Source organism: Chiloscyllium punctatum, chromosome 9 (assembly GCF_047496795.1).
Source record: "Chiloscyllium punctatum isolate Juve2018m chromosome 9, sChiPun1.3, whole genome shotgun sequence".
Taxonomy (NCBI): domain Eukaryota; kingdom Metazoa; phylum Chordata; class Chondrichthyes; order Orectolobiformes; family Hemiscylliidae; genus Chiloscyllium; species Chiloscyllium punctatum.
The window spans coordinates 128,890,308-128,917,446 of NC_092747.1; the positions used below are offsets into that span (position 1 = coordinate 128,890,308).

At 41.1% G+C, this 27,139-nt stretch overlaps 1 protein-coding gene across 3 annotated transcripts in view; it reads right to left on the bottom strand.

Annotated features, from left to right (window-relative positions):
- The window catches only part of arhgap42a (Rho GTPase activating protein 42a), a 335,015-nt gene that overhangs the window by 183,112 nt on the left and 124,764 nt on the right, over window positions 1–27,139 (bottom strand). For all 3 annotated transcript variants that reach the window (XM_072578263.1, XM_072578262.1, XM_072578264.1), the window contains exon 3: window positions 4,707–4,768. In XM_072578263.1, coding sequence (XP_072434364.1) covers window positions 4,707–4,768 — 62 coding nt within the window. The remainder of the gene's footprint in view (window positions 1–4,706; window positions 4,769–27,139) is intronic.

Below are 27,139 nucleotides of genomic sequence, written 5' to 3' on the forward strand. Positions count from 1 at the left end.
TTTGCATGATGATGTCATTAATACCACATACCAACGGTCTCTAGACATCCCATTAAGAGTTAAAGCAAAGTCACGTGCCTCTACCAGTCACCTTAAGCTAGCCAAAAATCTCAATATGGATTCCTCTGGTTCTCAAATTACCGAGTAAAACCAATAGTGCCTCAAAATATGAGGAGGCTTGGGATTGTAAGCTTCTTAGAATAAATCTATCAACCTTTGAAAGGTTTTACTATCTGGTGCCGCAGATAATATACGAAAAAGTTGTGAGTCCCCAAGCTGTCAGGAGAATAACTCGTTGCTTTTCATCTGCCCTGAAAAAAAAATCATATTGTTTCCACATACTGCACCCCAGTCTTTGACAGCAGTGTCAACCAAGTCAAGCTTCCCAAATAATAACAGCATGATACCAGAAATGTTTACCCCAGTTCAAAAATAATTATTGCTAGTAAATTGCTTCAGGCATGTGCTTTTCTCTTATCGCCACTGAAATAACTTCACAGAGGCCAATGTTCAGTCACCAAGTCACCCTTTATTTACACATAGAGAGACCCTGACACTGATCCAGCTTCCTCAAAGCCAGTTCTTAAGAGTGAACAGACCCTCTGACCTCCCTGTTTTCTTTCTTTTATTTTAAGGGCAGTGCTGTGTGATCAGACATCCCTGTTTATATCTGTGAGCCAGGGCTCCCTAATTGGACCAGAATAAAGGAACTCATATTCTACGTGGTCCACCTGTCCGACCTCATTACAATCACTATTTACTTCACATCAGGTTTTACTGTGGAGGAAGAAATTAAGGCTAGAGAACTCGGAGAAAATAAACATTGATGTTTTGAAAATAATTCAATCTCAGAAGAGAAAGTGCTGGAGGTCCTAGAAAACATAGAGGTGGATAAATCTCTGGGACCTGATCAAGTGCATCCCAGGGAGTTATAGGAAGTTAAGGAAGAAATTGTTGATTAGAAATATTTGTGTCATCAATAACCACAGATGAGGTGCCAGAGGACTTGAGGGTGGCTACTGTTGTGCCTTTGTGTGAGAAAGGCAGTAAGGAGAAGCCTGGGAACTATAGACCTGTAAGCCTTCTTTCAGTTGTAGGTAAGTTGTTAGAAGTGATTTGAAAGATAGGATTTACATGCATTTGGAGAGACAAGGACTGATTAGGGACAGTCAGCACGGCTTTGTGTCATCAAAATACAGTCTCACAAACTTGATTGTGCTTTTTGAGGAAGTAACCATAAAGATTAATGAGGGCAGAGTGATCAACGTTATTTACATGGACTTTACTAAAGCCTTTGACAAGGTTCCGCATGGTAGACTAATTAGTAAAGTTAGATCACATGGGATTCAGGGTGAGCTTGCCAATTGGATATAAAATTAGCTTGATGGTGGGAGACAGAGGGTGGTGGTGGAGAGTTGTTTGTTGGACTGGAGGCCTGTGACCAGCGGGGTTCCACAGGGATTGGTACTGGATCCACTTTCATTTGTCATTTATAGAAATTATTTTCATAAGAAAGTAAGAGGCATGGTTAGTACATTTGCAGAGTACACCAAAATGGGTGGGATGGTGGACAGTGAATAAGGTTATCTAAGGTTACAGAGAATACAAAGATTGGTGGAGTTGCAGATAGGGAGGACGATTGTCAGAGGATAGAGCAAGATATAGATCTGGTCCTCACCCTTAACAATTTCTCCTTTGAATCCTCCCACTTCCTCCAGACCAAAGGGGTAGCCATGGGCACACATATGGGCCCCAGCTATGCCGGTCTCTTTGTTGGCTACGTAGAGCAGTTGATCTTCCGTAATTACACCGGCACCACTCCCCACCTCTTCCTCCGCTACATTGATGACTGCATTGGCGCCACCTCGTGCTCCCATGAGGAGGTTGAGCAATTCATCAACTTCACCAACACATTCCACCCTGACCTTAAATTTACCTGGACCATCTCTGACACCTCCCTCCCCTTCCTGGACCTCTCCATCTCCATTAATGATGACCGACTTGACACTGACATTTATACAAACCCACCGACTCCCACAGCTACCTGGATTACACCTCTTCCCACACTACCTCTTGCAAAAATGCCATCCCATAATCCCAATTCCTCCGCCTCCGCTGGATCTGCTCCCAGGAGGACCAGTTCCACTACAGAACACACCAGATGGCCTCCTTCTTTGGAGACCGCAATTTCCCTTCCCACGTGGTTAAAGATGCCCTCCAACGCATCTCGTCTACATCCCGCACCTCCGCCCTCAGACCCCACCCCTCCAACCGTAACAAGGACAGAACGCCCCTGGTGCTCACCTTCCACCCTACCAACCTTCGCATAAACCAAATCATCTGACGACATTTCCGCCACCTCCAAACAGACTCCACCACCAGGGATATATTTCCCTCCCCACCCCTTTCCGCCTTCCACAAAGACCATTACCTCCGTGACTACCTGGTCAGGTCCATGTCCCCCTACAACCCACCCTCCCATCCTGGCACTTTCCCCTGCCACCGCAGGAACTGTAAAACCTGTGCCCACACCTCCTCCCTCACCTCTATCCAAGGCCCTAAAGGAGCCTTCCACATCCATCAAAGTTTTACTTGCACATCCACTAATATCATTGATTGTATCCATTGTTCCCGATGCAGTCTCCTCTACATTGCAGAGCGCTTGAGGGAACATCTCCGGGACACCCGCACCAATCAACCACACCGTCCTGTGGCCCAACATTTCGACTCCCCCTCCCACTCTGCCAAGGACATGGAGGTCCTGGGCCTCCTTCACCGCCACTCCCTCACCACCAGACGCCTGGAGGAAGAACGCCTCATCTTCGGAACACTTCAACCCCAGGGCATCAATGTGGACTTCAACAGTTTCCTCATTTCCCCTTCCCCCACCTCACCCTAGTTCTAAACTTCCAGCTCAGCCATGACTTGTCCCCATGACTTGTCCGGACTTGTCCTACCTGCCTATCCACTCCACCCTCTCCTCCCTGACCTTCATCCCCTCCCCCACTCACCCATTGTACTCTATGCTACTTTCTCCCCACCCCACCCTCCTCTAGCTTATCTCTCCACTCTTCAGGCTCACTGCCTTTATTCCTGATGAAGGGCTTTCGCCCGAAATGTCAATTTCGAAGCTCCTTGGATGCTGCCTGAATTGCTGTGCTCTTCCAGCACCACTAATCCAGAATCTGATTTCCAGCATCTGCAGTCATTGTTTTTACCACCAAGATATAGATCTGTTCGCGGCATGGGCAGAAAAATGGCAGATGGAGTTTGGTCCAGACAAATGTGAGGTGATGCATTTTGGAGGTCAAGTACAGATGGAAATTATACAATGAATAGCAGAACCCTCAGGAGTACTGATATGCAGAGAGATCTGGGTGTGCAGGTCCAGAGCTCACTGAAGGTGACAGCACAGGTAGATAAGGTAACAAAAAAGGCCTACTGCTTGCTTGCCTTCTTTGGAAGGGACATTGAGTAGAAGGGTAGGCAAGTTATGCTGCAGATTTTATAGAATTTTAGTTGGGCCAGGTTTGGAATACTGAATACCATTCTGATCATCACATGACCAGGTGTTGGGGTTAGTGGATGTTGGAATGTGCATGTCAATCGGCTAAAACTATCTGAAAACCTCTTTTGAGATACATGGCACAGGTAAAACCATACTTGGCTCTGTCTGTCTGGACTTGGTTAGGATCTCACTCATAGGTGTATCAGTGACACTGAGCTGAAATATTGACTTGGGACATTAGCATGGTGTCACCCACAGCTACTCCAGCTAGAAAGGACTGGATTCCCTCCCACAGCCAGTCTTCCAACAAAGGGAATCAGCATTTGCATAACTATTGCTTGACCTGGACCAGATCTGGAACTGAAACGTTCCAGATCAGTTGCTGCTGCCTTAAGCCTGGCAATTGTTTCAAAGTAACTGAGAGGGTGGTTGTTTTCTGTAAACATTTCAAAATCTGCACTGAATAGAATGTCTCTGAACTTCTGGGAAACAGCTATCTCAAAGCTAAGTTTGTTTCATAGTAAATATGGATAAACCTAGCCCATCAAGTCTAGTCATGTTTGGACCTCATAAAATTTGAGTTCTCCAAATGGGGCTATTAATCTGGTCTAATCAGGGAGCCCTGGCTGACAGATATAAACAGGAGTGTCAGAGATTCTGTTCATGCTGAGATCGGGCTCTGAGTGTGTTGGATCAATGTCAAGGATTCTCCATATGTAAATAAGGGGTGACTTGGTGACAGGATACCAGCCTCGATGGAGTTATTTCAGTCCTGATCTGAGAAACTCTTCTTTACACTTTGTGTTTATTCTCCATCCTCAAACGTCTTTCTACCCATTTGTCCACTATTTTAATAAATATAAAAATGAACAGAATAATTATGGCACTGAATAATAAACTATCAAAACTATAAATAGCCAAACAATCCATCAATTTTGTGCCAGTATCTTTCTCAACTTGAGCTACTTAATCTAATCCTGTTCTTTGACATGCTGTCGATTTACCTTCTTTTTCAAAGAACACCTAAATTTACAGCAATGTGGGTGTACCTCCAGCAAATAGACTGCTCAAAATAGACAGTTCAAAAGGCAACTAATTGCTCATTTCTCAAGGATAAGTAGGGATGGTCAAAAATGTGGTCCCAGCCAGTGATGCCTCCATCCCATGAATGGATAGAAAAAGAAGAGACTTTTCTTACCAATCGTCTTCGCTCTTCTTCAACAGTATGAAGAAGTTGTGCAAATTCTTTGAAGGACTGTGCTGGAAAAAAAAATACATATTAAGTAAAGTAAGTCACATCTCTCATAACTTTTAATCCACAATTCATGACTGCAATTAATATGTTTGGAAGATGTGCTTAAAATTAGTCTCAGGGCATTTTATAAATGGCCTAACATTATATTGGCAACAACAGCAGAAATTGCTGCAAAAGCTCAGCAGGTCTGGCAGCAACTATGGAGAGAAATCAGAGTTAACATTTCAGGTCCAGTGACCCTTCCTTAGAACAGATGGTAGTTTGGAAAATGCAGGTTTTTTATGCAGAAGATAAGGTGTGGGGAGGGGATAAAGAGTAAATAATAATAATAGGTGGTGAGAGAGCCCACTGAAAGAGAAAAACAGCCAGACAAAGGAGTGGATAACGATTTGAATGTGATGTGGCTGTGGGAATGCGTTTTAGCAAATACCTGGTCAAACACCAGGTGCAACAGCAAAATTAATGTCAATGGACAAGAAAAAATGTGGAACGGAAATCCCAAGAAAGATTCACCAGACCTGAAACATTAACTCACACTTCTCTTTGCAGATGCTGCCAGACCTGCTGAGCTTGGCAATATGATGACGCACTGCTTTCTCCAACTGTTGCAGGTGTAGGTACACCAAAGGGTTCCAGGATTTAGAGTCGATAACAATAGTAATATCTGTCCAAGTCAGGATGGGATGTGCCTTGGAGGGAAGCTAGTATATAGTGATGTGCCTTGTGCACTTGTTCTTTTAGTCAAGAGTGTGCTGCTGGAAAAGCACAGCAAGTCAGGCAGCATCCGAGGAGCAGGAGAATCAACATTTCGGGCATAAGCCCTTCATCAGGAATGGTCTAAATGTCGATTCTCCTGCTCCTTGGATGCTGCCTGACCTGCTGTGTTTTTCCAGCACCACACTCTCGACTCTGATCTCCAACATCTGCTCTGCAGTCCTCATTTTCTCTGTTTTGTTTTTAGTCAGTAGAGGTCTTTGTTTGCAAGGTGCCATGAAGGACACTCAATCACAATGTGCTGAAGCTGAAGAGTGTGACTATATAAGGTGACAATTTGCATGGTTTAGATTGGAAGAGATCAAGCTATGCTTTATATGTGGAAAAGCTATAATTACATCTCAGTAATGGCTACTAAATCAAACGTATTTGCACAATTAGTCTATCTTATAATAATTTCTTGGGGAATGTAGATAGTACATATTTAATTTTTACATTTTTACATTAGAGAGCCTTAATCATAAGTGCCCCATCATCATAATTAAACTATGTAATCCTGCTTATCACAATGTACTTAATTTTAGCCAAATCAATACACTGTTCTAGCTACAAGTAACAATTAAATGAAATTAAATAATTCTACAAATTAAAACTCTCAATCTCTCTGAAATTCCCTTTTACAAATACCCAGAAAGACTTCACTCTTCTTTTCAGAATTATAAATTCAGCCTTACCTGAAACCTCCCTCCCTCTTATTTGCATAAAGTCCTAAACACCACAATTCACCAAGATACTGGTCTTAATTCAGTTTCGGTAAGTCTGTTCTCAATGGAACCCACCCGCTGTCTGCTTAATACTGGTACAAGTACCCCATGTAACTCTTGTAACCATAAGTATGAATCTTTGAACATGCTTGCATTGATGTCAATTTTTGGATGGCTCAGGTAGCCATACAGTTTGGGCTGTGAGCAAGACAGTGAACAGCTAGTCAGACCTAGAGAGAAATCAGCAGATCTGCAGTAGCCATTATCTCTCTCATGTTTCAGCAGAAACCACTTAAAACCTGAAGAAAACCAAGTTATTATTTCTTCAGCAGATGATGCAAGTTGTGAAATTGGATAAGCTAAAGCCTTTTCATAAGTGAACCCACTGCTCTGTGTCTCCCCAAACCACTGGACACATTCAGAAAAGGAAGATAAATCTTCAGATCAGTGAGATCTTGTGAACGAAGTCACGGCAAAGAAGTTGGTGGCAGATGATCTGAACCTGATCGCCACCATCATCGACCACCTGAAGAGCCGTGACCTTTTTGATGAGTTCCCCAGAGACTGCCTGGCTGATGGTGACACCAAGGTGAGAGGGGATGCTCTGATCCACAGAGAAGGTGGGAGAGGATTCCTATGCACCAGAGAAAGAGAGAAAACAAAAGGAAATGCCTCAGGGTCCAGAGACAGAGAGCAGGAGAGGCAGGAAGCGTCTGGGCCAATGAACAAGAGGGAGAAAAGAACACAAGCAGGAGGCCTCTGATTTGTCCAGAGAGAGAGGAGGTGCCTGATCCAAAGAGAGGGCAGGAAGGGATGCCTCTATTCTAAAGACAGCAAGCGAGGATGTCTCTGGTCCAGACAAACAGAGAAAACAAGAAGGGATGCCTTTAATCTAGGGACAGCGAGAGGGAGTGCCTCTGGCCCAGAGACAGGGAGAGCATGAGTGTAAGGCGAGATACCTCTGGTCTAGACAGTGAGAATGTGAGTGGGAGAAAGGCTGCCTCTAGTCCACAGAGAGTGGGCTATGTGGCATGTTACTCATGTAGGGAGAGGCTGCAAAAGAGGTAGGAGGCCTCTAGTCAAGAGAGCAGGGGAGGGGATGTCTCTGCTTCAGAGAGAGGGAGCAAGAAAGGCAGAAGGTCCAGAGAGAGAGAGAGAAAGAGGAGAGCTAGTTCTAGTTAAGAGAGAGAGAGAGAGAGTGGGCAGGAGAGGGTGCATCTGTAGAGAGTGAGAGTGCATGAAAGGGGATGCATCTGGGCAAGAGAGAGAAAATGGGGCAGGGAAATGCTTTACTAGAAGGGGACAGAGAGAGAGATGGAGAAGTTCTCTGCCCCAGAGAGAGGGTGTGTGTGTGTGTGTGTCTGTGTGTGTATAGTTGGAGCACATGTCCAAAGAAAGTTTGTCTGCTTGCCCAAACCAACATAAGTTTCCCCACGCTCCATCCCATTCATATGTTTGTATGATTGGTGCTGACCATAGGCTAAGGTTCTTCATGTGAGCAAAGTTTATTTGGAATGAGCAATGAACAGAGTTGAGAGCAATTACTAATGACCAGCAACTTGAGAGAAAATGATCAAGAATTGAAAATCGCTCATGGACCAATGTACTGAGCAAGATGGTATGAAAGTGGAAATTTAAGTATCTATATTCAGTCACATAGCTTGTGACAGCAAACTGACAACTGTAATGCTATTTGTTTAAACTTCACAGGTTAAGTATAAATAGTTTTGGACTACTGTCAATGACTTGAAATGTACTAATCCAGTCGGGAGTTCAGCTGACACTTACTGTGTATTGAGTGAAATGTGGGAGATGGACGGGTGACCTTTTAGAGGTTTATAAAACATGAGGGGCATAGATAAAGTCAATAGCAAAGGTCTTTTTCCCTCGGGTAGAGGAGCTTAAAACCAGAGGACATATTTTTAAGATTTAAATGTGGGCTAAGGGACAACGGTTTCACACAAAGGGTGGTTTGTATGTGGAGCGAACTGCCAGAGGAAGTGGTCGATGAAGGTACAGTTATAATATTTTAAGGCATCTGGACAAGTATATGAATAGGAAAGGTTTCGAGGGATATGGGCCAAATGCAGACAAATGGGACTAGTTTAGTTTGGGGAAACTTGATTGGCATGGACGAGTTGGACCAAATAGTCTGTACCGTGCTGTATAACTCTATATAAACTGTTTTCCTCATTTTATCTCTGCCCAGTTTTTTTTTCCCTGTTTATGTTTGTCTTTCTGTGTATGTGCAAGGGGGAGTTTCAGAGAGTTTGAAAGTTTTAAACTGCAAACTTATTTAATTTCATTTAATTTTTAACTGCAGCTAGAATCTAATGGCCTGTAGTAAAATCTCATTCCAAGCTTTCCATCAACTTAAATCTGAAAATCTTGGTTGCTTGGGGATAGTGTGTATTTCTTTTAATTTTTGTTACATCTCCGGGAACAGCAGGGCTTGTTTACTTGTGTGTTACCCCAGTGAGTTGTTACAAATCTCCCAAATGGTGCAAATGCTTCAGATCTCTTGAATAGCCATTTTATCAACCCTCATCTTAATATATTTACATACAGAAGAAGGGTCACTGGACGTGAAACATTCACTCTGATTTCTCTCAACAGATGTTGTCAAACCTGTTGAGTTTCTCCAGCAATGTCTACTTTCGTTTCAGATGTCTAACATCTCCATTCCTTTTTTTTGTTGGGTGTTTGCGGAGTCTTGGATAGTTAGGAGGGAAGCTACAAAAGGGCAAGTGTTACACCTTCTGTGATTCCATAGGAAGGTGACATAGTGGAGTGAAGTGGTAGTGTAAGAGAGGAGTGGACTAAGGTGATGCACAAGGAATAGTTTCTACAGAATGCTGACAAAATGTGGGAGAGAAGGTGAACATGTGTTTGAAGAAGGTGGCATCCTGCTAGAGGTGCAGAAACGGAGGAAGATAATTATTTGAATGTGGAGGCTTATTGAGTAGAAAGTGAGGACAAGGGGAATCCAATCACTGTTCTGGGAGGAAGGATAAAGGCAGAAGATTGAGAAATGAGTCTGCCATGGTTGAAGACACTGTCAGTTACAGTGGTCATCAATTGAGGAAAAGGAAGGCATATCAGAAGCGCCCTCTGTCGTATTATCAGAGCAGATGTGACGTGGAGAATAGAATAGAGTCCTTATAGGAAGGAAGTGTAGTCAAGGTAATTGTGAGAATCAGTGGTTTGCCAGATCTAAGACTGCCTATCCCCAGAAATGGAAATTAAAAGTAAAAACATACAAGGGAAGAGTCAGAGATGGACCCAGTAAGGGTGAGGTTAGAAACTGGAAACAAAATTGATTTACAAATTCTGGATGAGAGCAAGAAGCAGCACTGATGCAGCCGTCAAAATAGCAGAAAAAAAAAGAGTTGTGGGAGAGGGCCTCGAGTAGGACTGGAAGAGGGATTGATCTACATGTCTCACAAAACAACAGGCACACCCATGTAACTACTCATAGCTCCACTATTTACTTGATGAAAGTGAGATAAGTTAAAAGAGATATTGTTCATTATAAGAGCAAACTCAGCCTGGAAAAAAAAAGGGCGGTAATGCATTGGAACTGGTCAAGTCGGCTATCAAGGATGAATTGTAGAGCCCTCAGACTATCCTGATGGGAAGAGGGGTGCAGAGCATTTGAATGCCCATGGTGAAGAGGAGACAGCTGGGACCAAGAAACTGGAAATTGAGGAAATGGTATAATACCAGATTTAATAAGGTAAATCTATTTTGTCTACCTCCTTTCTAATAAGCATGTTACAATGGCAGTTTCTAATCCTCTGGGATTTTCCAGAATCTAACATTCTTGGAAGATGAGCACCAATGCATCCACCATCTCTGTTACATCTTTCTTTAAAGTCCTAGGATTCAATCCATCAAATGTAGGAGACATATTAGCCTTTGGCCCCCTTAGTTTCATACATTTTTCTCTAGCCATGATTTGGAGGTGTCGGTGTTGGACTGGGGTATACAAAGTTAAAAATCACACAACATCAGGTTATAATCCAACAGGTTTATTTAGAAGCACTAGCTTTCAGGGCACTGGTCCTTCATCAGGTGGTTGTGGAGTATAAGATCATAAGACACAGAATTTATAGCAAAAGTTCAAAGTGTGATGTAACTGAAATTATATATTGAAAAAGATCTGAATTGTTTGTGAAGTCTCTCATCTTTTAGAATGACTTCAGTTCTTTCATATGTAAATCCCAGAACTTTCTTAAAGTTACATTCTAAAGTGAACTTATCAAAAGGTGCCATGTTGGCCCAAATATAATGCATTGAAGATATGAGGTTCACTATGTGAGACTGGCTGTGCCCCAATGTTCAGACTAATTCTATTTCTAAAAAAGGGATTTACAGAATCTTACATGGATTCATACAGTTTTTTATCAAAATAAAATGTAATTCTGCAAGTACAAACTAACCCCACAAATGTGTGTGTGTGTATAGTGCAATGGGGTCACCTGTAGTGTGACATGAACTCAAGGTCCCGGTTGAGAACCTCCCTATGGGTACCAAACTTGGCTATCAGCCTCTGCTCGGCCACTTTGTGTTGTTGCCTGTCCCAAAGTCCACCTCAGAGGATGGTCAGCTGAAGGTCGAATGTCCCGGACCGCAGAAGTGTTTTCTGATTGGGAGAGAAAACTCCTGTCTATTAACTGTTGTGCGATGTCCATTCATCCATTGCCATAGCCTCTACTCTATCTCCTGAAGAAGGGCTGATGCCCGAAACATCGATTCTCCTGTTCCTTGGATGCTGCCTGACCTGCTGCGCTTTTCCAGCAACACATTTTCAGTTCTACTCTATCTCGCCAATGTACCATATCTCAGAGTATCCTTGCCTGCAATGTATAAGACAGACAACATTGGCCAAGTCACATGAGTACCTGCCATGAACATGGTGGGAGGTGTCCCCATGTGTAATGGTGGTATCCGTGTCAACACACTGATACGTCTTGCAGTGTCTACCGTGGCAACGTTGTATGGTATTGTCCTGAAAGTCGGCAGTTTGCTGAGAACAATGATCTGTTTGAGGTTTGGTGGTTGTTTAAAGGTGAGAAGTGGAGGTGTGAGGAAGGTCTTGGCGAAGTGCTCATCTTCATTGATAATGTGTTGCAGTCTATGAAGAACACAGCGTAGTTTTTCGGCTCCCAGGAAGTACTGGACAACCAAGGGTACCGTGTCAGTTGCAGATCGTGTCTCTCTCCTGAGGAGGTCTTTACAGTTTCACCAGTGAGGTGCTGAGGTGCCCAACCTTGATGGAGATACATGTATCCAAGAATGAGACAGATACTGGAGAGTAGTCCATGGTGAGTTTGATGGTGGGATGAAACTTGTTGGTATCACTGTGTAATTGTTTCAGTGACTCCTTGCCATGGTTCCTGAGGAAGAAAATGCCATCAATGCACCTGGTGTATAGTGTTGCTTGAAAGTCTTGCGTAGTGAAGAAGTCTTATTCAAACCTGTGCATGAAAATGTTGGCATATTGGGGTGCAAATTTGGTCCCCATTGCTGTTCTGTGTGTCTGGATGAAGAACTGAGTGTCAAAGATGAAAACGTTGTGGTCGAGGATGAAGCTCAAAGTTTGGCAGTTGTTGGTACTGAGTACTGAAGCTGTTGCCATGATGCCGTCATTGTGGAGGATGCTGGTGTAGAGTGCTGAAACGTCCATTGTGACCAGGAATGTTCCCAGTTCAAATGGTCCATAGGTGTGGAGTCTCTAAGAAATCTGTCGTGTCACGACAGAAGCTGGGGGTCCCCTGTACAATGTGTTTCAAGGTGCCTTTAGCATAGCCAGAGAAGTTCTCACACAAGGTCACATTGCCTGATATGATGGGACATCCTTGTGTGTTGGCTTTATGTATCTTCGGAAGGCAGTATCCATGTAGATTCTGTAAATCCCCTTTTTAGAAATAGAATCAGTCTGAACATTGGGACACAGCCTCACACAGGGGACCTCACATCTTCAATGCATTATCTGGGCCGATATAGCACTTTATTGTTAAAATTCACTTTAGAATGTAACTTTTAAAAAGTTCTGGGATTTAGATATGAAAGAACTGAAGCCAACATGGTAATTCTAAAAGATGAGAGACTTCACAAACAATCCAGGTCTTTTTCAATATATAATTTCAGTTACATCACACTATGAATGTTTGCCATATATTCTGTGTCTAATGATCTTTAACTCTATAACCACCTGATGAAGGAGCAGCACTCTGAAAGCTAGTGCATCCACATAAACCTGTTGGATTATAACCTGCTGTTGTGTGGCTTTTAACTTTTTCTCGAGCAGTAGTTTGTGTGTATTTCCTCTTCCATCAGCACTCCCTCAAACCCCCAGTCTACTCAACCCCCCTGATTATTTAATATTTTCAGAATGCTAATAATGTCCTCTACTGTGAAGACTGACACAAATATTTATTCGATTCTCCATAATTTCATGGTTCTTCATTATTCTTTCCCCAGCCTTGTACTTCAAGATGCCTATGCTCACTTTAGTATCTCTCTCTCTCTCTTTATACATTTAAAGAAGCTCTATTCATTTTTATATTATTTGATAGTTTGCTTTCATATTTTATATTCTCCCTTTTTTGGCCATCTTTTGTTGACTTTTAAAATTTGTCCTGTCCTTACCGAATTACATTATTTCTTTCTATTTGTTACTATCCTCAGCCAATCAGATGAGCTATAGTCAGTTTCTCTCCATCCTAGAATTCTTATTCCTCACAAGGATGTTTCTTTGCTATGAATTATGACCTATTTGTTATGAGTTATGAACTATTTTTTAAATGGCTGCCATTGTATTTCAATTGACTTTTCCACTTACATCCTTTCTGAGTCCAGACCAGCCAACTTTGCACTGACTCCTTTGCAGTGACCCTTAAAAGTTGAGCATTGTTGTTTCCAACTCAAATTTCTCAATCTCAAACAGAATGCTAAATTCCACCACATTATGGTCATTCTTTCCTGGAGGATCTTTTATTCCGAGATCAATTATTAAAGCTGCCTCAATATAAATCACCAGATCCAAAATCCTCAACATTAATTGGATTCACAAAACCTTTGCCAATTTGATTTTCCCAGTCTATGGAAGATTAACATTGACCATGAATAATATATTGTCTTGTTTACATGTCCTCATTACCTCTGGATTTATTCTCTAATCTACAGAACAGCTACCATTAGGGGTCTTATAACCTGCTCCCACCAGTGACTTCTTCCCCTTGGTAGGTCTTAGCTCCACCCATACGAATTCTACATCATCTGACATAAGATTATTTCCTGTTATCATACTGTTACGAAGATGTGGATGTACCTTTAAGAGAGTGAAGGATTTGGCAAGTACACTGACTGCTGGAGAATTTACAAAGTCACGTGATTCAGAACGAACAGCACTCGCTGAGTTGCTATGGGACAAAAACACCAATTCGAATTCGGCCAATCAGTTTAAATTACACCCTGAAAAATATCAAACTCCAATCCAATTTGAATTGAGTATATTGACAATGTTAAAAGCCAATGACACTATCCGGGGTTTGGGAGTATAAGACTGGGAAAAATTGAACAGTTGAGAACAGAACTGCCAAGCCCAGCATGTAAACAGTTTGCTTGAAAAAAACAGCTCTCTTAAAAAGTACCTTTTCGATCAGTAACCCGTGATGCAGAAATTCCTAAGAAGTAGAAAAGACACAGGAAGATCGAATAGAAGCACAAAAGCTGCCTGATTTTGAGATAAGAAGGGTGGTTTTGTAAATCTTAACTGGGAGTTTTATCGGACTAGTATTACAGAAGGGAAGATAAAAGATAGGTTAGAGGAAATTGTAAATAGTGGTTAGTTAATTATTCTCTGTTATACTTTAAGAAATAAAGTTGTCAATTTTTACTTTAAACAGTCCTTGGCCACTCAAATTTTTGCAGATTACTACATGGAATAAATCTTTTCTGTGTTGCTGGTTTTAGATTTAAGCAGGAGGGTTTACCCCGAGTCGTAACAATACTAACTAGTTACACCATCATCTTTCCCCTCTTGTCTGTACTTGCCAAATGCCACATGTCCCTCAATAAATAATTCTCTGTTTCAATCTCCTTATAACATAATGCCTATAAGATCATACACAGTAACCTCGATTTGTGCTCTTAATTCATTTATATAGTTCTGAACACTATGCACATTTATGTGAAGAACCACTAATTTTGCAAAGAATGTAACTTTATTGAATTTCAATGGAAAGGAGATACACATTATTCTCTCACACCATACTTTCCCACCACAAGCAAGACCCTACACTGCCAGAAGAATCTCATTAAAAAAAAACACAAACTTTAAAAGTAAAACTGAAAAGTGATATCTTTCATTTGCTAGACAAAACTGTATTGAGAAACAAATGTGCAGAATGTCACATCAATGGCATCCACAAGGATGAATTGGAAGAAATCAATCTCAAACAGATTTAATTTGCAGGAAAAGTAACACAATTGTTTTCGTTTATTAGCAGATAGCACAGGATTTGTAGTGCTCAAGGGAATTCTCACAGTAACAAAGAAAAAAGTGAACTGTGAAAGTCAACAAAACATTTTCTCATTACGGAAAGCTCCCTCACAATATTTTACATATCTTACTACAAGCATATATTAACTCTCATGATCAACAACATCTCACTTCTGTTCTTCCTCAACATCTCGAACGGTTCAAACTCAAAACATTACAGATTTCTTGTACAAGATTGCCAAGGAATAAAGAAATTTAGTACTGGGATTATACTACTTGTAACACACAACAGATGTCTGCTCTCAAGAGACATAATCTACTCTTGTTGACCTTAGACATGTTTGTAATCCTGGTTTTCAGAAGAAAAAGTAGTTCAGAAAAAACAGACCACCAAACTTTGAGACACAATAATTTTTGGTGCAAGCAGCAATGTATCGAACACAGATGTTTCTAAACTTAATTAAGAAACCAAAATCTTAGAATGCATAAAGTTGTAAATACACCAAATAACTCTTGTACAGGCAAAGAGTGAGGCTGTTAATATTGCACAAACATGATCTTTATAATCTGCATAATATCAAAATACTCAATTGGGGAAAGAGCGAGATTCAGTTTATAACATGGGCGTAGAAGAGCAGCTAATTTTTTTAAAACTCTTATCACAACAAACTAAATGGAAGTATCTCAGATGCTTGTCCTACAGCAAAATTGAAATCCTACTTAAGACTCTGAACACAAACTATCTCAGGAATGGAGATCATTCATCAAAGCTACAAAGTAAACAATGCATTTGCAGGTTTGATATTTTGATGTTTATTATATAGAGGTCCAGAAAGAGAACTGTTCTGACAGATTTTTTTACCTCAGAACATGCTCTCCCTAATTACATTAAATGGAGGAGTAGGGGAGGGTTCGATTAGCTCCTTGGCGGGACAGCTGGTTTACAATGTAAACTGATGCTGACAGTATGGGTTCAAATTCCTACATCCGCTGAGTTTACCACGAAGGACTCTCCTCGACCTCTCCCCTTGCCTGAGGCGTGGTGATCCTCATGTTAAACCACCACAAGCCCTCCCTCTGTCAAATGAGAGATCAGCCGTATGATCTGTTCAGCCTATGGCAACTTTTTACCCTTGTGTTATCAAATGCAAAGCTGAGCTTTTGAAAACCTGAGTTTTTAAACAGTTTTACTGCTACCACCAAAAGGTTGGTTTTCTACTCTTAATTTTAAACAAAGACCAAATGACACCTCAAAATTCATGAAAGAAAATGATCACTGCTTTGCCTGGTGAAGAAATGATGAGAATAGTGTCCTTCCAATTAAACCTGTTGGACTATAACCTGGTATTGTGTGATTTCTAACTTCATCTTGCTGGAGGCAGAGTTCTTCTAATGTGAAAAAACACACCATCTACTTTATAAAATTGAGAGTTCTGCTAACTCTGAATTTTGAAATGAGTATCACTACATTCTGAAGGGGAGATCAGAGTTCACTCGGCTGTGGAAAGAACTCTTGCTAGATGGAAGGGACGAGAGGTGCACTCCTTTTTTGGATATGTAACACAACTAGTACAAGAAGAACAGGCTGTAGAAATTGGAAGCTATGCACAAATGGAGCACTAAGAGGGACCTGTACAGAAGACTATCCTGAGTAGTTGTCAGGGAGCATTTGTTGCCTTCACCTCAGACAGAGTAGACAGGAAGGAACTCTCTCCCTTGGTGGAAGGATCAATGATAACAGGAGATTGGTGAAATCTTAAATGAATATTTTGAATCAGTATTTCCTGTGGACAAAGACATGGAAGCTAGGGAACATGGGGAAATAAACCGTGATGTCTTGAAAAAAGACTACGTTACCAAAGAGGAAGTGCTTCAGGTCTTAAAATGCATAAAGGCAGCTAAATACCTGGAACATGATCAAGCGTATCCCAGGACATTGTGAGAAGCTAATAACAAATTGCGGGCCCCCGAGCAGAGATATTTGTATCATCAACAGCCATGATGAGTGTTGGAAGGCTGGAGAGTGGCTTATGTGGTGCCATTGTTTAAGAAAGGCTGCAATAAAAAGCCAGGGAACTACAGACTGGTGAGCCTCACATCAATGTTGGGTGAGTTGTTGAAGGGGATTCTGACAGACAAAATCTACATACATTTGGAAAGGCAAGGACTGATTAGAAATAGTCAGCATGGCTTTGTGCATGGGAAATGATGTCTCACAAACTTGATTAAGTTGTTTGAAAAGGTGATCAAGAAGATAGAAGAGTGGTAGACATCATCCAGATGGACTATAGCAGGGCCTTTGACAAGGTATCACATGGTAGACTGGTTAGTAATGTTGGATCACATGGGATCCAGAGAGAGCTAACAAATTGGATACAAAATTGGCTTGACATTAGGAGACAGAGGGTAGTAGAAGATGTTTATTTGTTGTTCAGTTAGTAAGTTTGCAGACGATACCAAGGTTGGTGGTATAGTGGACAGTGGAGAAGGTTACCTAAGAGTACAATGGGATCTTGATCATCTGGGCCAGTGGGCTGAGGAATGGCAGTTGGAGTTTAATTTGAGTAAATATGAGGTGTTGCATTTTGGTAAGGCAAAACATAGTAGACAATTAATGGTTGGGCCTTGGGGAGTGCTGAACAAAGATCCCTAGGGGTGCAGGTTCATTTTTCCTTGAAAGTAACGTCACAAGTAGACAGGGTGGTGAAGGCGGCGATTGGCATGGTTGCCTCATCGGTCAGAGCATTAGGTACAGGATTTGGGTGATCATGGCTGTACAAGACATTGGTAGGACTACATTTGAAGTAATAAGTACAATGCTGGTTACACGGCTGGAGGAAGGATATCATTAAACTGGATAGGGTGCAAAAAGGATTTACAAGGATGCTACCGAGACTGGAGAGTTTGAGTAATAAGGAGATGCTGGGTAGGCTAGGACTTTTTCTCCCCTGAAGCATAGAAAGCTTAGGGGCCACCTTTCAGAGCTTTATAAAATCATGATGGGAGGTGGATAACATGAATAGCCAAGGTCTTTTGCCTCAGGATAGGGGAGTCCAAAACAAGAGGGCTTATGGTTAAAGTGATTAGGTTAGATTAGATTCCCTAGAGTATGGAAACAGGCCCTTCAGCCCAACAAATCCACACTGACCCTCCAAAGATTAACCCAAACAGGACCATTCCCCTACATTTACCCCTGACCAATGCACCTAACACTATGGGACAATTTAGCATGGTCAGTTCACCTGACCTGCACATCTTTGGACTGTGAGAGGAAACCGGAGCACGCCGAGGAAACCCACACAGACACAGGGACAATGCGCAAACTCCACAGATGGCCACCCAAGGTGGGAATCGAACCTAGGTCCCTGGCGCTGTGATGCAGTAGTGCTAACCACTGAGCCACTGTGCCACCCTCATGAAAGGGGAAAAATTTAAAAGGAACCTGAGGGCCCTTTTTTCACACAAAGGGTGGTGCATATATGGAACATTGCCAGAAGTAGGAGTAGAGGTGGGTACAATTATACATTTGGTCAGGTACATGAATAGGAAATGTTTACAGGGATGTGGGCCAAATGCATGCAAATGGAACTAGTACAGTTTAGGTTTGTTTGTGATACCGAATGACACCAATAGCATGCATTCAATTCCTGCACTTGCTCAGGTTACCATGAAGATCCCAACTTTTCAACTTCTCACCTCACCTGAGGTTAAACCACCACCAGTTGTCTCTCTCTAACTAAAAAGCAGCACTTTACCTTACTTAAACAAGGCCTTTAACAAGGCACCGTGTGATAGGTTATTGAGTAATGTTAAATTTCTCAGTATCCAAGGAGAGCAAGCTTACTAGATACAAAATTGGCTTGACGGTAGAAGACAGTGTAGCGGTAGAGGGTTATTTTTCAGACAGGGATCGGTGTTAGGTCAACAGTTCTTCATCATTTATATGAATTATTTGAATGAGAATTTAGGAGGTATAATTAATAAGTTTGTGGATAACACTAGGATTGGTGGTATAGTGAACAGTGAAGAAGGTTATCTGAGAATGTAGTGAGATCTTGATCAACTACGCTAGTGGGCTAAGGAATGGCAGATGGAGTTTAATTTAGATAAATACAAGATTTTGCAGTTTGATAAGGCAAAATAGAGAAGGATTTACACAGTCAGTGGTAGGGATCTGGGGAGTGTTATAGAATAAAGAGACCTTGGGGTACAGGTTCATCGCTCCTTTAGAGTGGAGTCACAGGTAGACAGGGTAGTGAAGGCAGCTTTCAGCATGCTAGCTTTCATCAGTCAGAGCCTTGAGTAGGGGAGTTGGGATGTCTTGTTACAGCTGTACAAGACGTTGTTGGGGCCACATTTGGAGTACAGCATTCAGTTGTGGTTGCCCTACTATAGAAATGATATTATTAAACTAGAAAGAGTGCAGGAAAGATTTGCCAGGATGCTACCTGGACTGGAAGATTTTGATTATAAGGAGAGGTTGGATAGGCTGGGACATTTTTTCACAGGAGCTTAGGTGACTGAGAGGTGACCTTACAGAGGTGTACAAAACCAGGAGAGGTGCAGATAAGGTAGATAGCTGACAGCTTTTCCCCATGACAGGGGAGTCTAAATCTAGATAGTATAAGTTAAAGGTGGGAGGGGAGAGATACAAAGGGTCCAGAAGGGCAATTTTTTCACACAGAGGGCGGTGAGTGTCTGCAATAGGCTGCCAGGCTACAATGCTAGCAAATACAATTTTGTCATTGAAGAAACATTTAGACAGGTACTGGATGGGCTAAGTACAAAGGGATATGGACCAAACGCAAGAAAGGGAACTAGTTTAATTGTGAAAATTGGGCAGCATGGGTGAGTTGTTTCCATGCTGTAGACCTTTATGACTTTATGACTGGAGATAGTTTTAAGGTAAGGGATAGGAGGTTTAGAGGACACATGAAGAAACTTATTTTAACCCAGAGGGTGGTGTGAACCTCCAACTCATTGACTCTAAGGCTGGTAGAGGGAAAAACCCTTGTGACATTTCAAAACCATTTAGATTTACACTTGCAATGCCTCAGCATACAAGACAAAGGTGGCACAATAGGATTCAAATAGAATTAGAATTAGAATCCCTACTGTGTGGAAACAGGCCCTTCGGCCCAACAAGTCCACACCGACCCTCCAAACAGTATCCCATCCAGATCCATTCCCCTACATTTACCCCTGACTCATGCACCTAACTTCCATATCCCTGAATACTATGGGCAATTTAGCTCAGCCAATTCACCTAACCTGCACATCTTTGGATTGTGGGAGGAAACTACAGCACCCGGTGGAAAACCCATGCAGACTTGGGGAGAATGTGCAAACTCCACACAGACAGTTACCCAAGGCTCAAATAGCTATGTGGTTGTTTTGATCAGTACTGACTCAATGGGCTGAATGGCTTCTTTCTATGTTGTAGACCTCTACGACTCTAAGGCCAATGCTTAGACCTCCAGAATGGCTATAAGTCCAAAAGGAGATCTTTTGAACTTTCATGACCATGCTATCACTTGCCAAAATCTCAGGTGGTCTCTCTCCTCCTCATTTCTCAATTTCCCAGATAATTTTTTAAGGTATTCCAACTTCCCTTTTAAAGGTCATAATTGAACCTGTCTTCATCAATCTCTTGAACAGTGCATTCCAGATCCTAATGTGGTTCTTTCGCCATTCAACTTAAATTGATATTGTCTTATTGTCAATGAATGGGAACAGTTCATCATCACTGCCCTGACACTTTATAATTTTGAATTCTTCAAGCTAATAGCATTACAATGTTCTCTTCTTGAAAGGGAACAGCATCAGCTTCACCAATCTGTCTTCCTAACTGAAGTTTCATATAGAAAACCATTCTTGTAGATCTTATGTCCTTCCTCATCAATGCCTTCACATTCTTCCTAAACTATGGTACCCAGAACAGGACAAATTACATCTGTTGAGGCCAAACCTATATCTTATGCAGATTATCACAAGCTCCTTAATTTTGTATTCTAAATTTTGATTTGTAATGCACAGAATTCTATATGCTTTGTCAATTCTCCTTAACACCTTCACTGATTTGTGCATCTATACTTCCAACTCTGTTGATCTTGTATCCCTGTTAGAATTGCAACCTTTCTTTATGTTGCTTTATTTTGTTCTTGGTACTAAAACTTGCTACTTTACACTTTTCTGCATTCAATTTCATCGTTACATAATTGCCTGCAAAAGCTTAGGCCAAAGCACAACCAAATTTAAAGATGTGTGATCCAAAGTAATTCTCAAACATGCAAATACATTGCAGTGATACCAGCTGCCCTTCAAACTCTGAAACTGAGAGTTCAAGCTGCTCCAGCTGACTACACTTCCTAAATATGTTTGTAACCAGGACACAAGAAACATTCTGGAATTCCCAGATGGAAATAAATGTGCACTTGACAGGATTGAATGTCTTACCATACCTATTATATTTAACTGACCTGATGGGAATAATCTTAAGACTTAATTAATTCAATAGTCATAGAGTCATACAGAATGGAAACAGACCCTTTGATCCAACCAATCCATGCCGAACATCATCCCAAATTTACAATGGTTACTCACCAATCAGTTGTTTCCCCTGGATATTTATAACCAGGTGAGAGGGGATAAACCTACTCCCTTTTCTCTCACCTCCTTGCTGAGTTACAATGAAGGTTAAGTTATTTTTAGCCGAAAGCTTTATATTTCTCCAATAATCTGTGGTTAACTATTTTACAACAACTTTGTCACCTGCTAATCCTGAGAAAAATTATAAAAATACATTGTCAAGCATACAGCTTTGTATATTCACTTGGATCCACACATAAACACACACAAAGTCAAAAGGGGAAAGTGTACAGTATGAAGAAAGGTAAAAGATATAACTTAATGTCTTTTCATTATCCTTGAGGCATAAGGTTTTTAGTTGAAACAGCAATTGTTTAGTTGGCTTCTTGGGCAATCAGAAATTGCTAATAATGCACTCAGCTTTCTACTCAATGCTGTCTAATTAACGTTTTCCTCTTGAGAGAGACAGGCAGCCTTATCAGTCTATGCTTACATTCTATGTTCCATCTCCTCTAATCTGCCAAAAAAATTCCTTGAAATGATAGCCTGTCTGCATAAACCAGGATTATATTTTCAAGATTGATAATTGTAGGTGATGTTACATCTCCAACATGTAAAAATTCTCAATTCTGTACACTAAACAGGAGAAGACTTTTCCTATTTCTCAAGGGAACCTGGCTGACTAACTTCTTTTGGTAAAATGTTAATTTCATTTTAGGCAGTCTTTAACCCAAGTTGATTTCATGAAATTTGGCTAACTTGTTGTCTAACCTCTCTACCAGGTGATCTCAATAGTCATTTGTTTGGTTTGTCTTGTGTTCTGGTTGCTTTTAAAACCATTCCATGGAAGTCTCAGGGATTACATCAACCAATGTAATTCAAAGATCCATATATTTGTATAATTTACCAACTTGATAGGGCTAACATCACTTTAAAGGAAAGTTAACAGCAATGTTTTACGTAACTCTTATTATCTATATATTTCAGACTTTAATTTATTTCTCTGCTATGAAAGATTGGATCCCAGTTCTGTTCAATGCCCTGCGATAATCCGGAGCCTGATTTCTCCAGCCTTTTTGCCTGCTAATGCACCAAACATCTAACTCTGTCTGTATCACTTTTAAATCCAGACATAGGACGTGGGCATCACTAGGCCAGCATTTATTGTTCACCTCAATTGCCTAGAACAGTCAATTACATTGCTGTGGGTCTGGAGTCACATGGGTTTTTGTGACATAAACAGCTGTTATATGGTCGCCATTAGGGTAGCTCTTTATCCCAGCTGTTTATGGAATTAAAATCTCACCATCTGCCAAGGTGGGATTCAAACCTATGTGGAACATTAAGATAGGGTCCTAGATTCCTAGTGCAATGGCATTACACCTCCCTCTTGTCTGATCTGCTTAAATTGTTGCAACATTTGTTGTTCTTTTCTTTTCTGCAAACTCCTGCACAATAAACAGCAATCTTTTCCTAAGGCACAATGTGCTATATTGGGAAGATTGCAGTTAAGACGTGCAGGCGAGTTGAAACACACTTCTGTGCTCCCTTTCGAGTGGGCGGGCAGCCAGTACAGCATTCATCATTGAACTGCATGCTCAAATAAGAGAAATATGGAGGTAGCATATGTTTGTATGCCACCTTCCTCAAATACCTGGCTGTGAGAAAATCAAAAATCAGAAAGCCTATGACTAAACCTCTAAGGAATCCAATCTTAACTCTTCATGTTCAGCCTATGGTCTAAGTGAGATTTATAGCATGGATAAAGCTAAATACAAATTTGAATTATAATAGATTATTGGTGAACAGTTTCACCAAGCAATCAGTAACATTACAAAATAATAAACAGAGAACCCCTGTATTTCCAGCTATTAAATAAGGGTGAACATATCCTGTCTCTTTATTCTTAAGATTTAGCTTTTCACTATTACAACTGTTAACACACACACTAGTTAACTTCAGGCACTGTCTCAATGCCCAAAATGATAAATAGGTTCAGAGAAGTGAATACTTAGTTGCCTTCATAAAATAACAGAATTATATCAAACTACAGCACCAAGTTGCCGAAGGACTTTCATCACAAGGTAACAGTCCACTTCTATCACACGTATCTTTTTGTGTTTTTTCCTCAATCAAGCTTGTTTTGGTAGACTTTTTGTCAAAGACAGCAAACATAGAAACTTGCAGAATTTGTTTCATTTATGACAATTTAGTTTCTGGTATTCAATTTGATATTTCCTGGTCTACCATGCATTTTAGACTGCTTTGGAAATATTTCTTCTGAGAAAACCAGCTAATTTTAATAGGTTTCAAGAACTGTTAATATTAAAGCTTTTGTTTACACTTGTTAAAACAATGAGCTGTTATTAACAACGTCAGTAGATCATTAAATTTTGGCATCAGTTTCACATAAATTTTCATTTTGAAAGAATCGTATTCAATATTTTCTCTGGCTGAAGTCCTTTCTCCTGCTTCTTAAAGTTTAATATCCAGGTCTTTTCTCTGACAAACATTAATAGCCTTATCTATTATAAAAATAGTATGGGGTGTTGGGAAGGAATCATATCCAGTCTTTTCTGCTAGTAATCAGTAGAATCGGAACAGAATTGGAACCAGCTCATAAGACTGGTCAATTGTAAGCACAAATGAATTTGCAGCCAAACTACCGACAATCATCATCAAGGTCCAATTTCTTTTTTTGGGGAGAAAAACTGTTAAAAGCTACTGCTCTTTGTAAAAAGAGAATAAGCTGACTACAACTGGGCAAGAAGCTGGATGTTTGGCTGCTACAAGTTACTTGAATATATACCATTGCCAGTTCTATGTATATTACAGATAGACATAGTTAACTTGTGTGAAAACTCTCATTCAGAAGTTAACAACATTCTTTGATGATTTACTATGAGCATTTAATATGACCAGAACACAACCTAAGAACTGCATGTGGGAGTTGAGCTGTCTCCAAAATGCCAATCCTTACATGCAATGTAATTTAGTTTTTTTTTAATTACAAATCACCAGGTAATGGTGGTCCTCTTAACTTGCTTGCAAAGTATGATTATAAAAGCAAGTCACTCAGAGAAAGAGACATTCCATCTTGAACCATTTAGCAGAACATAGCTGTTCAAGCAGAGACAGTGAGGAAGAGAGAAACAGAGAACCATCTTGAAACACTGTGCTTTAAAGTGACTATCTATTCAGGGCCAGAAGCCAGGAATCCTTTTCCTCTCCCAAGATTGCTGCCCTGCTGGACGAACTGTACAAGAAAAGACTAACTATCCAACTGCAGAAGCCATCCTAGCTGTCAGGATTGGCTTTAATTATTAATTTATTCCCTCTAGCCCAAGAAAATGAAACAATGAGCCCCAACAGCGTACCAAAGGGACTTGATCAGACTTTAGAATCATAGAAGTCTACAGCACAGGAGAAGGCCCCTTCAGCTCATTGGGTCTGTGCCACTCAAAAACAAGCACCTAACTCTTCTAATCCTATTTTCCATCATTTGGTCCATAGCCTTGTATGCCCTGGCATTGCAAATGTACATTTAAATACTTCTTCACTATGACAAGGGTTTCTGCCTCTACCATCCTGACAGGCAGTGAGTTCCAGTTTCCAATCATTGTCTGGGTGAAACGTTTTTCCTCACATCCACTCTAAACCTCCGGCTCCTGTGTTAAATCTACGTCCCTGTTCATTGATTCCTCCATCAAGAGGAAAAGTTTCCTCCTATCTACCTTACCTATACCTCTCAATTTTATGCATCTCAATTATGCCCCCTCTCAATCTCCCCTACCTCAAGGAAAACAATCAACTGTTAATCCTTAAGGAGACCTTCAGTAGCAATTTGCAATTAACCTTTAACCTGTTCAGACAGAGCTCAACATGTTGGTCTGCAACTAGCTTGAATCATGACAAATTAAAAAGGAGCTAGCTACACAAACTCCATTAACTGATAGTTCACTGACCATGTGGTGGATACACTTCATGATGATGACACTCATGGCATAGGATTCAACTGATCGTATCAGAGACTGCCAATAAAATTACCCACATCGTGAGATCAAGTTGAATGATTCTGGTAGATCAAAAATGTTCTGAAAATTGCACTTACTTTGTATTAATCCAAGTTCTAAATTCAGCTGCCTTGCCTGTCATACTCCTTGCATTAGAACAAATACATCTCAGACCATCAGCCTCACTTTGTCCAATAATCTCTCCCTGTCTATCCTTCCTCTTAGTCTTTCTAGCCTTAGTGTCTGAATCTTTGGCCAGCAAACCACTCTGCCTGAATATTGGTGCCCTTTCAGTTGTAGTCCTTCTTGTACCGGTCCCACTTTCCCGGAAAACTTCCCAACGATCCATAGATCTGCCTCCTACACCAGGTCTTTAGCTCCCTATTTAACGACTATCTTCCTATTCTGAGCCTCACTAATGTTTGGCACAGGGGTAATCTTGAGATTACAACGCTAGGAATCCTGCTTTTCAACTTCCTACCTAACTCCCTGAAGTCCCTTTGCAGGACCTCAGCTGTCTTTCAACTTATGTCATTGGTACCAATATGGACCAAGACCTCTGGCTGCTCACTCTCCCCCTTAACAGAATATCTTGTGCCTGCTCAGAGACATCCTTGACCCTGGCAGCGGGGATGCAACACATTTTCTTGAAGTCTCACTCACAGCCATAGAAATGCCTTTTTGTGCCCCTGACTGTAGAGTCCCCTATCACTACTGCTCGCCTAAGCATCAACCCCCTACCGCTGAATACTACCCAACATCGTATCCCTGTTTGAGACAGGAATGGTCACAGGAGCTCCTGCACTGCCTGCTCAGGCTTACTAATCGTCCTGCTGGTCACCCAATTCTTCTGATCAGTGTAGCCCTTACTGGTGTTGTGGCCAGATCACTAGATGTGCTATCCATGACACTCAGACTCACTATGGAGCATCCATGAGGCTATCAACAGATCCAGGCACTCAATGTGGCAAACCAGAAGCTGCAGCTAAACACACTTGCTGCATACCTGGTCAATATGGAGACTGGAAGTGTTCCTGATTTCCCATGTATTGCAGGAGGAGCATTCGACAGGGTCAAGTTCTCTTGCCATTTTGAAGATGCAACTTTACCCATTCATCATTAAATTCAGGTTTCTTAATCTCACTCTCTCTGACTCTTTTCTTAACTGACATTAGGCCATGCTTTTAAAACGTTTTCATATCAATTAATCTTTGCTAAAATATTGTATAACTCCACCCAATGAAATGGTTCATAAAAGGTCTTTTTCATAAAAAGTAATTTTCAGTGATTTTAAATCTGATTATTCAGATATTGAAAAGGAAATAAAAGAGCACTCTGGGAGTTTGTCGGAACATGGTGGTCCTGGACGGTTCATACTTGTGTTAAGTGTCTGCAATTCAAAGACCTTCAGCTCAGTATTGGGTTGAGTTACCAGAATATTTTACTGGAGGCAGCCACAGCATTTAGTTAAGCAGAACTTTCGAATTCTGATCAATGGTGAGGGACAGGATTATTTGCCAAGCAGGTATTGGGATCCAAAAAGCAATGACAGAGGTACCTCAGTACTTGACTTTGACTAACAAATAAAAGGTTCAATAACAGTACAAGGTTCAGTGAAATTAACGATTAGACAGCATTCAGTGAAGATGTAGTCATAAAGACCAACGATCATGATTGGTGGTTGATCCCGGGGTTGAAAACTTCTCCTCATGGCTAGAAGTTGGACAGAGAGGGTTCTGTCATTGTTGACCAACAATATATACAGAACCAGAAATGGCATTGTGCTGA